Raw genomic sequence first — 17594 nt, 5'->3', positions numbered from 1 at the left:
GGGCCTTTAAGGAATAAAACTGAACTGAACCTAAATACACTAACTTTGCAGGACCAAGCATGAGCAATTTTATTTAAGCTGCAGACGCAGGCGGTAAGCAATACTGCTTGCGTCACGCAAGAGTGATAAGTAAAACTGATGGGAGCTCAAAACAGCTGTATCCTGATAGCAATGAAGACTTCTTACCTCATGGTTGTTTTAGATTTTTGTGGTAAAGTTCGAAGACGGGGTCATCAAATCATCGGTGTTTTGCATTTTAGTGCGCAGCGATATCAGCTAAAAGTAGCCGATGTAGAAAAGGGAGAAGACACAACACAGCGTAGACAGGTTAGCTCAGAGAGCACGTGTTCAGTCGAGTGTCGGGTGTCAGCTGTTAAATGGCCTCTAATGAAGGAGAAATGGCGCTTCGGCTAGCACATGTGTAGTGCTGCACATAATTCATTTCTGTCGTAGCATCGTCCGGCGATCGCAGACATGTCTGTAATGAATATATTTTATTCAATTTTTGCAAACAGGAGCCGCCCCTCAAGGAGGAGCCTGCAGCCCGCAGAACGTTGCAGTTGTCTATGATGACGGAAATTACTCTGGAGTCAACACAGCAGCCCACGAAATTACACATCTGTAAGAGTCCTCAAACATTGCGTTCACCACATTTAAAGAGAAATGTATCATCTTTTAACGAAATAATTTCCGGAAACCGTAACTGCCTCTGAAGCTCCTCCCATGGTCCCTCAAAACGAGATGTGAGCCCATACGGCAACGTGACATTAATCTAAGTTAGGTAAAAAAAGAAATTATCTAAGACACTTTGGAAATTATAAAGTATGCTTGGCGAAAGCCTTGTGGTCAACCCACTGCCGTTTCCCCGAGCCGCTTGGCGCGCAATCACAGGGCCGCTTCGGAGCCATGCGTCTCACTCACTCGAGTGCATCGAGACGTGTGGCGAAGGAGCGGCCGTGCAGCTGCCAGCACCGACGCGCGTGCGCTCGTTCTACCGCTACCGTGTGACGTCACGGTTTCTGTGCACAGCTGCGCCCCCCAACGGCGCACCGGTTGCTAAGAAGAGGAGGAGGTTGCACCGCTGCGCGGAGGAGAGGCCACAGCTGGCACGCTTCCAGCGCACGGACGGACACAGCGAGCATGAACCATTAGAGGCTTTCGCCTTAATACGTCACTGCCGTCAACGGCCATCCTATCAGCAGACCTGTCTATCTAAGACGTCAGAGCTGAGGTGAACTCGACAGCCATTGTGAGGTAGACGGCTTTTGTAGCGGCGGTGCGCTTCTTCACATCGCCTGTTTGTGTCAATATTCGCTCAAATCGCTTCCCTTACGAAAGCGTTCATTCGCAATAAGACAGAACAATTTAAAGAAAATGCAAAGTGAAGAAGACAGTAGACAGCCTAGGAAGTTTGCCTACATTTGACCAAAGGACTTGCCCTTGTCTGGCTAAAGGTTTCATCATTGGAGGGGTTTAAATAGAGCCTTCAATCCAAGTAGGAAGGCCAGGTGAGGGAAAGAAAGGCGTGAAGTGGAAAGGGTGTTTGCATCGGGCACGTGAATATTGTGTAGGCATGACTGCTGCTAAAGAGGATTAGCTGGTTGATGTGCGAAAGTGATAAGGAAATATGCTAGCTATGCAGAACGGTACACTTTGAGGAGGGAGGGGAGGGATAGGGAGCGTTGGTTTTTAAGGTTGTGTGAACACTCATGGGGTGCTGCGACAGGTAGCATGCAATGACTGGTGCGGCTGACTTGCAAAACCTAGAAAAACGCAGTTCATAAGTGAGGCCGAAAGAAATACCGGGAAGCCAGAAAAAAAGAGAGCGTCATAGCGGTGAGGAGATTGATCGAAAAGAACGTGGTGGGAGTGTGGGATCAGTGTTCCTGAGGAAAGGTAGCGGGTGGTGCAAAGCATAAGGTAAAATGATAAACGACAATACAAAAGAGAAATAAAAAGGATGAGAAGAAGATCAAATCAATAGAGATGGAGAGGTAGGATGAAATAACCTATAAAGAGGTGACATGGAGTACTGCGCCGACGGATGTAATAATTTTTCGAATTATTTTTGCTCTGACCATGTGGATGATTTTTAAAGAATTGCTTTAGTGTCAGAATTATCCGAGAGAGTCTGTTTCGTCCGGAGATAAAAGGTGTTGAATGGGCGAATTAAGAATGCCTCTCTATATTTTCTATCCGTTGCAGATGATTTGAAACCTGTTTTGATAATGAATAGTTTAAGTTCATCAAATTTATGCCCATGTGCAGTTAAAGGGAGTCTTTCTACTGTAGATGAAGTCGCTTGTCATGCTTCCAACAGTAATGTCACTTTGCAATTGCTTCCATGCCTCATATCTATGTTTAGCACATAAGCTTGCTGTAGGAGCGGGTTTGTTATCGAGCGTAGCGTGTACTTATAACCAAATCTTCCCACACTTCCATTGGGCGTTCTTTCTTGCGTCAGCATGGCGACCATTTAGTTGAACGCTCAATGATTGCCAGTGTCTCGAAGATATAATGTTTCTGACAACAGAAGCACTGAAGCATGCAGACAACAATAGACGACGGGAGGTTAATGGTAGCAATTTTATCTAATATGACATCGATTGTCAGGCTCCTATCAGTAGTGTCACTTGGTAAATGCTTCCATGCCTCGTATCAAGTACTAGCAGATCAGCTTGCCTGCACTTATAACGGAATACTCAAGCGCACTTCATAACAACACAAATATTTTCCAGAAATACTACCCTATTTTAACTTGCGACGAGCATCTGAAGAAAATATATTCTGATGCAGCACTGTGGATATAAAGACGCAACTCAAGCATAAGGGTTACCGTAGCATACACGAGACCCCATTCAACGATTCATTCTTCTATCATGCTTCAAATATGCAAGGAATACAAAATACTGGCAGCATTCCTAATCCACTAATTTAAAACTGCAACGACCAAGGATCATTATCTCCTAAATAAACTTAAAATCTCTCCGTTATGTTCCGGCACTCAAGTACATCTTTACAAATACCTTGCACGTTGTCATTGCAAAAATAATACAAAAATATAATTATACTGTCTCTCCAGCCCTCCATTCGCCCTCTTTATCGTTTCTTTCACTCCCTGCACCTCCTATTCTGCCTTTTATTATCAGCTTTTTCTTAGCAACTTCTATTTTATAATCTCCACCACCTGGTACCATTTATAAGACAATTTTGATTCCACGCTCTCTTCCTCCTTCCTTTCGCTCTTTCTGTGCAGCCCTCTTTTTTCTCGTTTGCTAGTATTTCTCTCGGTCTTTGGGCTTAACTGTGTTCTTTTATTTCTTCAGATGAGCCTCATGTCATACCATGCCACCTGTCGCTGCTGCCCTCGAGTGCACACACCGTCTTTTAAGCCCACGTCCACTTTCTGTCCAACGTTCCTACCCCGCATCCCTTCAGCTGAGGTAGCATATTTTTTTATCATAGTCTTGGAGGTGAACCGGATAGTCGCGTTTAGTAGCCATCTTGAAGAAAGAAGATTCACGCTCCGTATCCTAACAACATTATCATTTTACGCTACCCTCCACCTCGCAGTGCCTTCCTCCTCGGGGTGGAGACCCTACTTAAACTCTGCCTATAATGAACGCTTTGCCCAGACAAAGACAAGTTCTCTTGTCGAAACGTTTGCAAGCACTCCGAAGCTTCCATCTCCCTTGTTGACTTTCTGTTTTCGAAAACCTGTCTACTAGCCCTCTCTCTACCGTGAGCACAAGTTAGAGAGTAACTCACTTTAAAATCAAGGCATGCTGGGTTCACTCCGTGCAACTCTTCCTACTGACCCTTCCTTTCGTAACCACCAAACAAATTTCTCCAGCCTAGGTTCCCCTCACGATGGTGAGGGAACATCAAGTAGCTGCCCAGCCACCGGTCATCTCATGAGCCCACACGGCAGTAGAATGCAGCAAGCTACCTTCTCAAGATGTAGTAAGCAAGCTGTTGCAAAATTTCTGAGGTACGTCTTGTCTCTCTGTCATATAATTTGTGCGTCAAAGTAACAATAGCACTAGGCTTTGCTCTTTTATATTTCCGCTATAGGGAGCTGCAGGTAAAAGCCGCTTTTCAAAAATCTATCTGTCTAACTGCCGTGGCCGCAGCCTAAATCCGAATGCAGATTGCAACAACCGGTTCCAGAAATACATTAGACACACAAATCATGTATAAAAACAAAGGAATCACATGAAATACAGTAATGAAGAGTACAGTTTCAACTACTTCACCCTGATGGAGTGCGAAATATCCAGGGGTGTTTGAGTGCGCTGTCTGTATACAGGGTACTTCATGTGAGCTTAGCCAAGATTTTCAGAAAGTAGGTAGGCCGCCGCCCGGTGACTCATATGACATATTGGAAATCTTTAGCCACACCATGCACCGTGCAACCGCTACCGTTACCGGAGCACCGGGAGCTCGCCCACCACAAGTCCGCCTCGCTGATTCATACCAATGCGGCAGGCACGCGCGCAACTGCCAGGTACCTGGCGCCAGTTGGCACCCTCGAGGCAATTTTGCACATCAGCATTGACGGCGCGGGGGCTCCCGGTAGTCTATTAAAGGTAGCGCGATGCACGTCACTCTAAAGGTGTCTACTGTGTGCCTTTATTTGGCGCTTCTTCGAACATTAGCTGAAGCCTATCATACCAATTTTGCAATCTTCTGTTTGGATCCCAATCCATTTGGAAGGATCGTATCGATTCTATTTGAATCGCCATACCACCTAATGAAACGCACTTGGTCATAAAATTAATGTTTCAAATGACGCTTGAATATTCTTAGTGCATTACCGAAATATACGGAATAATAAAGATGTACTCTGAATAACCGCATGCTGGCGAAGAATAAGTCGTCGGTTTTGCCCAGCAGCGCTGCACCACTTTTTCCAAATATTGAACTTAATTTATATCAAAGACCCTATACAGATATTCCACCGCTCTAAATCGCGTAACGTTCCTAGTATTTATAGTACATTTCCTGCTTATTGAAACATCGGTGTCTATCGACTGATTCGGATGGGGGACGAACGATTACCTCAAGAAAAATGTGTGCACTCGCCAGTGTGCCACCTGTATTCAGGCAAAACGACTCAGTCTGGCCCGCAACGAATGAACGTCGAGAAGTAAGCGCCGGTCCTGTTGTACTCTTTTTCGTTGTCCTTTCGTTTAGCGCTGTTTTTTCCAAGTAAGTGCTCTTGAGAATGTCTCATGAGTGGTGATACGGTCAAGCCGCCCCAGTCAAGTTCAAGTTCATTTTCCTTTCTTACAAATGAGGAGCCGGAACTACAAGCTGTGGTAACAGCTTGACTGAAGGTCCCGACTCCTTGAGACAGTGGCAGTACAGAAGGAAAGCGAGGGTCACATCATTCACACAATTCGTAATGCCATGGGTAGGCGATGCAGATCCACATTTACGCTAAGCGCGAACACACATGCGAAAAGAAAATCTCTTGTGTGTCGGCATGTTCGTTATGTGGCGGCAGCGTGGAGCGGCTTCCTTAAATGGGCGTCCGCAAAGAACAATGTTTGCAATGTTGCAGCGCCTCCGCACGCGGCTCTTTGAGCAAGCATGCGTGGACGCACTGTCAATGAGTGAGTTAGAGTTCTTGCGCAAATGGTCGACATATTTCATCGTCCTGCGCGGCGGTCGAGTGTCGGCTTTCTTACTGCCTTATTGACGTGCTCAGTGCTGCGTCACTGCGCATGTGCTTGACTGATCAGAGCATTGAGTTCAGCCGTTTTGTTTTGTACTTTTGTTGACATTAGAAAAAATAAACTTCTCTTTCTACGCCCGAGCTCGTCCAGACCCAGCGAAGTTTTTTTCGGCGCTGGCTTGCTGAGAAGTTTCGACAAGTGCAGGCAGGCCTCGGATCCACTGCGACCCCGAGGTTCCGCAACCAGCCTCCCAGCCCAGGCGCCGTGCCTTTGCCGGTGCTCGGGCAACTTCGAGACCTTCAAGCAGCAGCCCAGTCGGCCACCCGTGACGTCATGGGAGGCCCGGGACCTGCTGCCCCCCCGGTGTTCCGTGCGCCGCCCCCAAAGGCGCACTGTTTCCAGTTCGAAGTTACTTCCGACGCGACGGCTGACGACATCGTCGACGGCATCGAGTCGGTTGTCGGCCCGAAAGGGCTAGAGAGCCTCCAACAACATGGAGGCATGAAGTTCTGCGTCGCCATGCCCTCGGCTGCGGCGGCAGAGAAGATGCTAGTGGAAGGCGCCTTCAACGTGAATGGCACTTCCGTCCCAGTAGCCTGCGTGGGACCCGCCGTGGTCCACGTGACGGCTTTTCGTGTGCCGCTGTACGTGGGAGATGCGGCGCTGGCAGCGGCACTGAGCTCCTACGGCAAGGTGCTTGACATCACCCATCCCGTCCTCAAGGGCCGTCGTCACGTCGGCAACGGGACGCGCGTAGTCCGGATCGAGATGAAGCAGGCGGTGCCGAACTTCTTGACCGTCCAGGGCCACCGCGTCATGTTTGACTACCGAGGCGTCCGGAAGCTGTGTTCCCGCTGCGGGCAGGACGGCCACATCAGCGCGGCGTGTCGAACGCCCCGGTGCGCTCGCTGCGAGGTGTTCGGCCTCGACACGGCCGGATGCGGAGCGGCTTGCAGGCGCTGCGGCGGAAGCCACGCCACAGCAGACTGCCTGCGACCACGGTCCTATGCGGCGGCCGCCGCCTCGAGGAAGGAACCGAGCAAGGACAACGTGGTCGCAGAAACGCGGAGCACACCAACCGTCCGGACGCCTGTTGCCGACGCGGATCCTACGACCAGCAGGCCGGGGGAGCCCGAGCCCACCCCCGCGACGGAGGTGCCCGTGAAGGAGCAGCTCGAGGGGACGCCTTCAAACGAGGTGGAGCCGTTCGGTGCTGTTTTCGCGGAACCCTTGCCGCCGCTACCCCGCACAGCTTCCTTCAACACCGACAGCAGCAGCGGCGATGAGTCGAGCGTGGCGTAGGGCGACCTGGTGGACGTACCGGACAAAGTCACGCCGCTTCGCCTGACAGGTGACTCGATGTGCGGCCAGGTGTCAGGACCGACGACTCCTGGAGGTGCGGACGACGCGCGCTTCCCGTCACCGCCAGCCACACCCTCCCATCGGCGACCCTGGCGTCGGCATCGGCTTCAGCTGCGAGCGTCGACAAGACCACGCAGCAACCGGTGAACGAGGCCACAAGCGCCGACGACCACGAAAACATGGACTTTTCCCGACCAGACTTCAAACGTGCCCACCCCCAATCATCGGAATCTGAAGGGACAGTTAACGAACGTTGTAGCAAAAAAGTGCCGCGCGGGTCAAGCGCCGCCCATGGCAGCGCTCTTTAGGTTGTATGTTATGCCGTCGGTGCTCTTGGCAGTCATGGCGGTTGTGCATCTCCTCTTCCTGAATGTTCGGGGATTTCAATCCGTAGACAGACAGAGAGAGGTAATGCACTTTGCCAGGGCTAGGGGCGTCGACATCCTGTTTTTACAGGAATGCAACTTCCGTACTTCACTTGATGTGCTGAATTTCACCACCCGGTTTTCTGTTTTTGCTTATTTTTCGTTGACTGATTTTCATATGTGCGGTGTTGGTGTCGTTTTTGTAAACCCCTGCCTGCGCGCGGGTGCTCATTGCACTTTCGGGCTGGACGGCCGCACTCTTGCAGTCGACTTCACACTAAACCAGCGGCGGGTACGTGCGTTGGTTGTATATGCGCCAGCACGGCAGACTAGCAGTTCTGATTTTTTTGAGCGCCTCGACTCATTCCTCCTTGATCCCTACCCCACTTTCATCGTCGGTGACTTCAATTGTGTACTTAACATCGACCGTGACGTCCGCAGACAGGGTCACGGTCGCCGTTATTGCGGTGCCCCCGCGCTCCGCGATCTCGTGACTCAGTTCCGCTTGTCTGACGCGTGGGTGCAGCTTCACGGGGATGCCTTTGGAGCGACGTGGGAGAGAGCACAGTCAGCGAGTCGGATAGACAAATTCTATTTTCCACCAGAGCTCGCTTCTTATGTCGTTAGCTGCCAAGTTCTCGCGTTCCCTGTAGGCACGCCGGTGATTTCCGATCACCACCCCTTGTCAGTCAGGCTCGACTTTGGTGAGGACACCCCACGTACTGTTACGTGGCGCATGGACACGAGCCTACTGGCGGACCCGGAAAGCATGGCGTCACTGCGTACGGCGTTGGCCGCATCGTGCAAAAGCTTCGTTGCGACTGATTCATGGGACACACTCAAGGCTCGTTGGCAGGCAACTCTGGTGGCAGCCGGTCAAGACCGCAGACGCCGGGTAACTCATGCACTGAATGACACCCTCAAGCGCATCCGTATAGTGCAAAGGGGAGCACCCTTAACCTTTGCCATGAGCGATTACCTGAGCCTACTTAAAGCACGTTACCACGTGTTGCTCTGCCAGTCATCACGGGCAGCTAGTCGCGCACACCAGCTCGGGCGGCCTATATCAGACCCGGCTGTGCTACGACACGTACGCGCAGGCATGGCAGAGGAATTCGCTCCCGCTACTGTGCCTTTCGTCACAGTAGCGGCACCCAAAGCAAAACCGCGTCCGATATCTGCACGATCTTTGCAAGTCACTTCTCGACCTGTTCTCTACGGACGCTTGGCTAAATCTTCAAGATGGTTATGACGGGCTTCTACGAAGCTTTTTTGGAAACATGCCACGAGTAGCTGAAGAGCTGCATGAAAACCTTTGCGCACCAGCCACAAGCCAAGAGCTGCACGCCATCCTGCAGAGTATGAATGCAGCCTCTGCCCCCGGTCCAGACGGCATTCCAACAATTTTTATTCAACGTTTTTTTACCAGATCCAAGGAGCACTGCTGAAAATGGTCAAAGGCTTTCTCGCGGATGGGTTATGTCCGAACTCTTTCCGCGAATGTCGCATCATACTCATTCCGAAAGCGGGCGGTGACCCCTCCGACCCGCAAGCATGGCGGCCCATAAGCCTCTTAAACACAGACTACAAAATAGTCGCATCTTTACTAAACAGAAGAATGCGGACGATCCTGCCTCACCTAATCCACCGGGCTCAAACCAGCAGCGTGCCTGACCGTTCTGTGTTTTCTGCATTGGCACTCACAAGAGACCTGTTCACATTTGCCAGCAGGACGGGCTTCACCGGGTGTTTTGTTTCGCTCGATCAGGCGAAAGCATTCGATCGGGTGGAACACTCGTATTTGTTCGGAGTCCTCGAAGCCTTCGGATTCCCACCGCTAGTCGTCAACAGGCTGCGCTTACTTTACGCAGACCTGGACGCTCATCTCTCCGTAAACGGCCACCAGAGCGCTCCCTTCTCAGTCACCCGGGGCATAAGGCAAGGGTGCCCTCTCTCCCCAACATTCTTCGTGTTATGCCTGGATCCATTCATCCGGCGCATTAACGACAGTCCATCCATACGAGGCATCCCTCTGCCTGGCCAGGGCCAAATCAAAGTTTCGGCCTACGCCGACGACGTGTCGCTTTTCCTCAAGGACGAGGATAGCTACGCCGCTTTTTCACGGCTGTTTCTCGAGTACAGCGAGATATCGGGGGCCCTATTGAACAGGAAAAAAGCAAGGCACTAAGGTTTGGCACCTTCACTCCGAACCTTGCGGGCGAGGTGGAGTGGGTGCAGGGAGTGAAAGTCCTGGGAGTAGCATTCCTCGCCAGCGGAGAAGTAGCCCGCGAAAGCTGGACTAACCTCCGCACGAACGCTGAGAAACGCCTCTCGGTGGCGTCAACGTTCCGCCTTTCAATGGCAGAGCGCTGCTATTTAGTTAAGTCTCCAATGCTAGCCGCATGTTTTTTTGTCGCCCGCGTCGCAAACCCACCGCGCACCTTTGCTTGCAGGCTAACCTCGGCCTGTGGCTCTTTCGTTTGGGCGGGCAAAACCGAACTTGTGTCACGAATGTTCATGCGCCTTCCATCGTACATGGGTGGGTTTAGTATACCTTGCATCCGCACCATGTGTAATGTGCTCGCCTTGCGAGGAGTACGCGATCTTGTGCGCAACCCAGACTATCCCGGGAGAACACTCATCGCATACTTTCTGGGTACAGCACGTAATGTGTTTTTTACACAACACGTGGTTGGCCCTACAGCCGAGCAGCCGCCGGCATTCTTCGTTAATGTGCGTCGCACACTGGCGTCGTTGTCTGCCAGCGTGCCCGATCTGGATGTTGATGAAACACCGCCTTCCAGGGTGTGTGAGGCACTAACGGTAGCAGAGCTCACCCGAGAACAACTCCAGAAAACGAGACGGCGCGCTGGCGCCAACTGACCTCACCTGCACTTCCTGCAGGTATCAGGGACTTCGGCTGGTTGCGAGGCTGGCGGGTCCTGCCCACTAGAGATCGCCTTGAGGGTTGGGGCGTGGCGCCCTCCGCCCGATGCCCGCAATGCGGTCTCTTAGAAACATTGCGGCACGCTATGTTTAAGTGTGTAGTTGCGCGCACCATTTGGATACTGGTGTCACGCATGTTTTTAACCCGCCTCGAAGCGCGCACTAGTTCACGCGAACTGTTCACAAATATGCTCTTGTGTATCGGCATGTTCGTTTTGTGACGGCAGCGGGGTTGCGGCTTCCTTAAATGGGCGTCCGCAAAGAGCAATGTTTCCAATGTTGCAGCGCCTCCGCACGCGGCTCTTTGAGCAAGCATGCGTGGACGCACTGTCAATGAGTGAGGCAGAGTTCTTGCGCAAATGGTCGACATATTTCATCGTCCTGCGCGGCGGTCGAGTGTCGGCTTTCTTACTGCCTTGTTGACGTGCTCAGTGCTGCGTCACTGCGCATGTGCTTGACTGATCAGAGCATTGAGTTCAGCCGTTTTGTTTTGTACTTTTGTTGACATTAGAAAAAATAAACTTCTCTTTCTACGCCCGAGCTCGTCCAGAACCAGCGAAGGTTTTTCGGCGCTGGCTTCCTGAGAAGTTTCAACGATAAGTGCAGGCGGGCCCCGGATCCACTGCGACCCGGAGGTACCGCAACCACCTTCCCTGCCCAGGCGCCGTGCCTTTGCCGGTGCTCGGGCAAACTGCGTGAAGGTCGTGCAAGCAGCAGCCCAGCGGGCCGCCCGTGACGTCATGGGAGGCCCGGGACCTGCTGCCCCTCCGGTGTTCCGTGCGCCGCCCCCAAAGGCGATTGTTTTTCGTTCACAGTTACTTCCGACGCGACAGCTGACGACATCGTCGACGGCATCGAGTTGGTTGTCGGCGCGAAAGGGCTAGACAGCCTCCAGCACCATGGAGGAATGAAGTTCTGCGTGGCCATGGCCTCGGCTTCGGCGGCGGAGAAGATGCTCGTGGAAGGCGCCTTCAACGTGAACGGCACTTCCGTCCCAGTAGCCTGCGTGGGTCCTGCCGTGGTCCACGTGACGGCTTTTTGTGTGCCGCTGTTCGTGGGAGACGCGGCGCTTTCAGCGGCACTGAGCTCCAACGGCAAGGTGCTTGACATCACCCATCCCGTCCTCAAGGGCCGTCGTCACGTCGGCAACGGGACGCGCGTGGTCCGGATCCAGATGAAGCAGGCGGTGCCGAACTTCTTGACCGTCCAGGGCCACCGCGTCATGTTTGACTACCGAGGCGTCCGGAAGGTGTGTTCCCGCTGCGGGCAGGACGGCCACATCGGCGCGGCGTGTCGAACGCCGCGGTGCGCTCGCTGCGAGGTGTTCGGCCACGACACGGCCGGGTGCGGAGCGGCTTGCAGGCGCTGCGGTGGAAGCCACGCCACAGCGGACTGCCTGCGTCACGGTCCTATGCGGCGGCCGCCGCCTCGAGAAGGAAACCGAGCAAGGACAACGTGGTCGCAGAAACGCGGAGCACACCAACCGTCCGGACGCCTGTTGCCGACGCGGACCCTACGACCAGCAGCCCGAGGGAGCCCGAGCCCACCCCCGCGACGGAGGTGCCCGTGAAGGAGCAGCTCGAGGGGACGCCTTCAAACGAGGTGGAGCCGTTCGGTGCTGTTTTCGCGGAACCCTTGCCGCCGCTACCCCGCACAGCTTCCTTCAACACCGAGAGCAGCTGCGGATGAGTCGAGCGTGGCATCGGGCGACCTGGTGGACGTACCGGACAAAGTCACGCCGCTTCGCCTGACAGGCGACTTGACGTGCGGCCAGGTGTCAGGACCGACGACTCCTGGAGGTGAGGACGACGCGCGCTTCCCGTCACCAGCCAGCCACACCCTCCCATCGGCGACCCTGGCGTCGGCATTGGCTTCAGCTGCGAGCGTCGCCAAGACCACGCAGCAACCGGTGAGCGAGGCCACAAGCGCCGACGAACCCGAAAACATGGACTTTTCCCGACCAGACTTCAAACGTGCCCACCCCCAATCATCGGAATCTGAAGGGACAGTTAACGTACGTTGTAGTAAAAAAGTGCCGCGCGGGTCAAGCGCCGCCCATGGCAGCGCTCTTTAGGTTGTATGTTATGCCGTCGGTGCTCTTGGCAGTCATGGCGGTTGTGCATCTCCTCTTCCTGAATGTTCGGGGATTTCAATCCGTAGACAGACAGAGAGAGGTAATGCACTTTGCCAGGGCTAGGGGCGTCGACATCCTGTTTTTACAGGAATGCAACTTCCGTACTTCACTTGATGTGCTGAATTTCACCACCCGGTTTTCTGTTTTTGCTTAATTTTCGTTGACTGATTTTCATATGTGCGGTGTTGGTGTCGTTTTTGTAAACCCCTGCCTGTGCGCGGGTGCTCATTGCACTTTCGGGCTGGACGGCCGCACTCTTGCGGTCGACTTCACACTAAACTAGCGGCGGGTACGTGCGTTGGTTGTATATGCGCCAGCACGGCAGACTAGTAGTTCTGATTTTTTTGAGTGCCTCGACTCATTCCTCCTTGATCCCTACCGCACTTTCATCGTCGGTGACTTCAATTGTGTACTTAACATCCACCGTGACGTCCGCAGACAGGGTCACGGTCGCCATTATTGCGGTGCCCCCGTGCTCCGCGATCTCGTGACTCAGTTCCGCTTGTCTCACGCGTGGGTGCAGCTTCACGGGGATGCCTTTGGAGCGACGTGGGAGAGAGCACAGTCAGCGAGTCGGATAGACAAATTCTATTTTCCACCAGAGCTCGCTTCTTTTCTCGTTAGCTGCGAAGTTCTCGCGTTCCCTGCAGGCACGCCGGTGATTTCCGATCACCACCCCTTGTCAGTCAGGCTCGACTTTGGTGAGGACACCCCACGTACTCTACGTGGCGCATGGACACGAGCCTACTGGCGGACCCGGAAAGCATGGCGTCACTGCGTACGGCGTTGGCCGCATCGTGCAAAAGCTTCGTTGCGACTGATTCATGGGACACACTCAAGGCTCGTTGGCAGGCAACTCTGGTGGCAGCCGGTCAAGACCGCAGACGCCGGGTAACTCATGCACTGAATGACACCCTCAAGCGCATCCGTATAGTGCAAAGGGGAGCACCCTTAACCTTTGCCATGAGCGATTACCTGAGCCTACTTAAAGCACGTTACCACGTGTTGCTCTGCCAGTCATCACGGGCAGCTAGTCGCGCACACCAGCTCGGGCGGTCTATATCAGACCCGGCTGTGCTACGACACGTACGCGCAGGCATGGCAGAGGAATTCGCTCCCGCTACTGTGCCTTTCGTCACAGTAGCGGCACCCAAAGCAAAACCGCGTCCGATATCTGCACGATCTTTGCAAGTCACTTCTCGAACCTGTTCTCTACGGACGCTTGGCTAAATCTTCAAGATGGTTATGACGGGCTTCTACGAAGCTTTTTTGGAAACATGCCACGAGTAGCTGAAGAGCTGCATGAAAACCTTTGCGCACCAGCCACAGGCCAAGAGCTGCACGCCATCCTGCAGAGTATGAATGCAGCCTCTGCCTCCGGTCCAGACGGCATTCCAACCATTTTTATTCAACGTTTTTTTACCAGATCCAAGGAGCACTGCTGAAAATGGTCAACGGCTTTCTCGCGGATGGGTTACGTCCGAACTCTTTCCGCGAATGTCGCATCATACTCATTTCGAAGCGGGCGGTGACCCCTCCGACCCGCAAGCATGGCGGCCCATAAGCCTCTTAAACACAGACTACAAAATAGTCGCATCTTTACTAAACAGAAGAATGCGGACGATCCTGCCTCACCTAATCCACCGTGCTCAAACCAGCAGCGTGCCTGACCGTTCTGTGTTTTCTGCATTGGCACTCACAAGAAACCTGTTCACATTTGCCAGCAGGACGGGCTTCACCGGGTGTTTTGTTTCACTCGATCAGGCGAAAGCATTCGATCGGGTGGAACACTCGTATTTGTTCGGAGTTCTCGAAGCCTTCGGATTCCCGCCGCAAATTGTCAGCAGGCTGCGCCTGCTTTACGCAGACCTGAACGCTCATCTCTCCGTAAACGGCCACCAGAGCGCTCCCTTCTCAGTCACCCGGGGCGTAAGGCAAGGATACCCTCTCTCCTCAACATTCTTCGTGTTATGCCTGGGTCCACTCATCCGGCGCATTAACGACAGCCCATCCATACGCGGCTTCCCTCTGCCTGGTCAGCGCCAAATCAAGGTTTCGGCCTACGCCGACGACGTGTCGCTTTTCCTCAAGGACGAGGATAGCTACGCCGCTTTTTCGCGGCTGTTTCTCGAGTACAGCGAGATATCGGGGGCCCTATTGAACAAGGTAAAAAGGAAGGCACTAAGGTTTGGCACCTTCACACCGAACCTTGCGGGCGAGGTGGAGTGGGTGCAGGGAGTGAGAGTACTGGGAATAGTATTCCTCGCCAGCGGGGAAGTAGCCCGCGAAACCTGGACTAACCTCCGCACGAATGCTGAGAAACGCCTCTCGGTGGCGTCAACTTTCCGCCTTTCAATGGCAGAGCGCTGCTATATAGTTAAGTCTACAATCCTAGCCGCGTGTTTTTTTGTCGCCCGCGTCGCAAACCCACCGCGCACGTTTGCTCGCAGGCTAACCTCGGCCTGTGGCTCTTTCGTTTGGGCGGGCAAAACCGAACATGTGTCAGGAATGTTTATGCGCCTTCCATCGTACATGGGTGGGTTTGGTATACCTTGCATCCGCACCATGTGCAATGTGCTCGCCTTGCGAGGAGTACGAGATCTTGTACGCAACCCAGACTATCCCGGGAGAACACTCCTCACATACTTTCTGGGTACAGCGCGTAACGTGTTTTTTACACAACGCGTGGTTGGCCCTAAAGCCGAGCGGCCGCCGGTATTTTTCGTTAACGTGCGTCGCACACTGGCGTCGTTGTCTGCCAGCGTGCCCGATCTGGATGTTGATGAAACCCCGCCCTCCAGGATGTGTGAAGCACTAACGGTAGCTGAGCTGACACGCGAACAACTCCAGAAAACGAGACGGGCACGCTGGCGCCAACTGACCTCAGCTGCGCTTCTTGCAGATGTCAGGGACTTCGGCTGGCTGCGAGGCTGGCGGGTCCTGCCCACAAGAGACCGCCTTGCGGCGTGGGGCGTGGCGCCCTCCGCCCGATGCCCGCAGTGCGGTCTCTTAGAAACATTGCGGCACGCAATGTTCGACTGTGTATGGCGCGCACATTTTGGGTACTAGTGTCACGAATGTTCGTAACCCGCCTCGAAGCGCGCACTAGTTCACGCGAACTGTTTACAAATATGCTCTTGTTTGTCGGCATGTGCGTTTTGTGGCGGCAGCGTGGAGCGGCTTCCTTAAATGGGCGTCCGCAAAGAGCAACGTTTTCAATGTTGCAGCGCCTCCGCACGCGCCTCTTTGAGCAAGCATGCGTGGACGCACTGTCAATGAGTGAGGATGAGTTCTTGCGCAAATGGTCGACATATTTCATCGTCCTGCGCGGCGGTCGAGTGTCGGCTTTCTTACTGCCTTACTGACGTGCTCAGTGCTGCGTCACTGCGCATGTGCTTGACTGATCAGAGCATTGAGTTCAGTAGTTTTTCATTGTATTTTTGTTCACATTAGAAAAAATTAAACTTCTCTTTCTATGCCCGAGCTCGTCCAGAACCAGCTAAGTTTTTTCGGCGCTGGCTTCCTGAGAAGTTTCAACGATAAGTGCAGGCGTGCTCCGGATCCACTGCGACCCGGAGGTACCGCAACCAGCCTCCCTGCCCAGGCGCCGTGCCTTTGCCGGTGCTCGGGCAAACTGCGTGAAGGTCGTGCAAGCCGCAGCCCAGCCGGCCCCCCGTGACGTCATGGGAGGCCCGGGACCTGCTGCCCCTCCGGTTTTCCGTGCGCCGCCCCCAAAGGCGCAGTGTTTTTCGTTCACAGTTACTTCCGACGCGACAGCTGACGACATCGTCGACGGCATCGAGTTGGTTGTCGGCCCGAAAGGGCTAGAGAGCCTCCAGCACCATGGATGCATGAAGTTTTGCGTCGCCATGGCCTCGGCTGCGGCGGCGGAGAAGATGCTCGTGGAAGGCGCTTTTAACGTGAACGGCACTTCCGTCCCAGTAGCCTGCGTGGGTCCTGCCGTGGTCCACGTGACGGCTTTTCGTGTGCCGCTGTTCGTGGGAGACGCGGCGCTGGCAGCGGCACTGAGCTCCTACGGCAAGGTGCTTGACATTCATTTTGGGTGGAAAAAAACAGCGCGAAAGGGACGGAAGACAAAGATGAAGGAAACCACACGGACGAGCGCTGTTTTTTTTCCACCCAAAGTGAACGTATACCAACTCGCCCAACTTTCCATTCTACTACAGTGCTTGACATCACCCATCCCGTCCTCAAGGGCCGTCGTCACGTCGGCAACGGGACGCGCGTGGTCCGGATCGAGATGAAGCAGGCGGTGCCGAACTTCTTGACCGTCCAGGGCCACCGCGTCATGTTTGACTACCGAGGCGTCCGGAAGGTGTGTTCCCGCTGCGGGCAGCAGGACGGCCACATCGGCGCGGCGTGTCGAACGCCGCGGTGCGCTCGCTTCGAGGTGTTCGGCCACGACACGGCCGGATGCGGAGCGGCTTGCAGGCGCTGCGACGGAAGCCACGCCACAACGGACTGCCTGCGACCACGGTCCTATGCGGCGGCCGCCGCCTCGAGAAAGTAACCGAGCAGTGACAACGTGGTCGCAGAAACGCGGAGCACACCAACCGTCCGGACGCCTGTTGCCGACGCGGACCCTACGACCAGCAGGCCGGGGGAGCCCGAGCCCACCCCCGCGACGGAGGTGCCCGTGAAGCAGCAGCTCGAGGGGACGCCTTCAAACGAGGTGGAGCCGTTCGGTGCTGTTTTCGCGGAAGCCTTGCCGCCGCTACCCCGCACAGCTTCCTTCAACACCGACAGCAGCAGCGGCGATGAGTACAGCGTGGCGTCGGGCGACCTGGTGGACGTACCAGACAAAGTCCCGCCGCTTCGCCTGACAGGCGACTTGATTGTGCGGCCAGGTGTCAGGACCGACGACTCCTGGAGGTGCGGACGACGCGCGCTTCCCTTCACCAGCCAGCCACACCCTCCCATCGGCGACCCTGGCGTCGGCATCGGCTTCAGCTGCGAGCGTCGCCAAGACCACGCAGCAACCGGTGAGCGAGGCCACAAGCGCCGACGACCAAGAAAACATGGACTTTTCCCGACCAGACTTCAAACGTGCCCACCCCCAATCATCGGAATCTGAAGGGACAGTTA

At 54.3% G+C, this 17594-nt stretch overlaps 1 protein-coding gene across 1 annotated transcript in view; it reads left to right on the top strand.

Moving 5' to 3' along the window:
- LOC149326582 (uncharacterized) overlaps positions 1-17594 on the top strand; it is an 83016-nt gene that overhangs the window by 39239 nt on the left and 26183 nt on the right. Inside the window, exons 5-6 of the mRNA XM_089564621.1 lie at positions 516-621; positions 3854-3991. Of these exons, the coding sequence (XP_089420747.1) occupies positions 516-621; positions 3854-3991 (244 nt within the window). The remainder of the gene's footprint in view (positions 1-515; positions 622-3853; positions 3992-17594) is intronic.

This window comes from Amblyomma mixtum, chromosome 10, assembly GCF_055824585.1.
Source record: "Amblyomma mixtum isolate Tamu chromosome 10, ASM5582458v1, whole genome shotgun sequence".
Classification (NCBI taxonomy): domain Eukaryota; kingdom Metazoa; phylum Arthropoda; class Arachnida; order Ixodida; family Ixodidae; genus Amblyomma; species Amblyomma mixtum.
The sequence above is the reverse complement of the archived record's forward strand: the minus strand, read 5'-3'. Positions and strand labels throughout refer to the sequence as shown.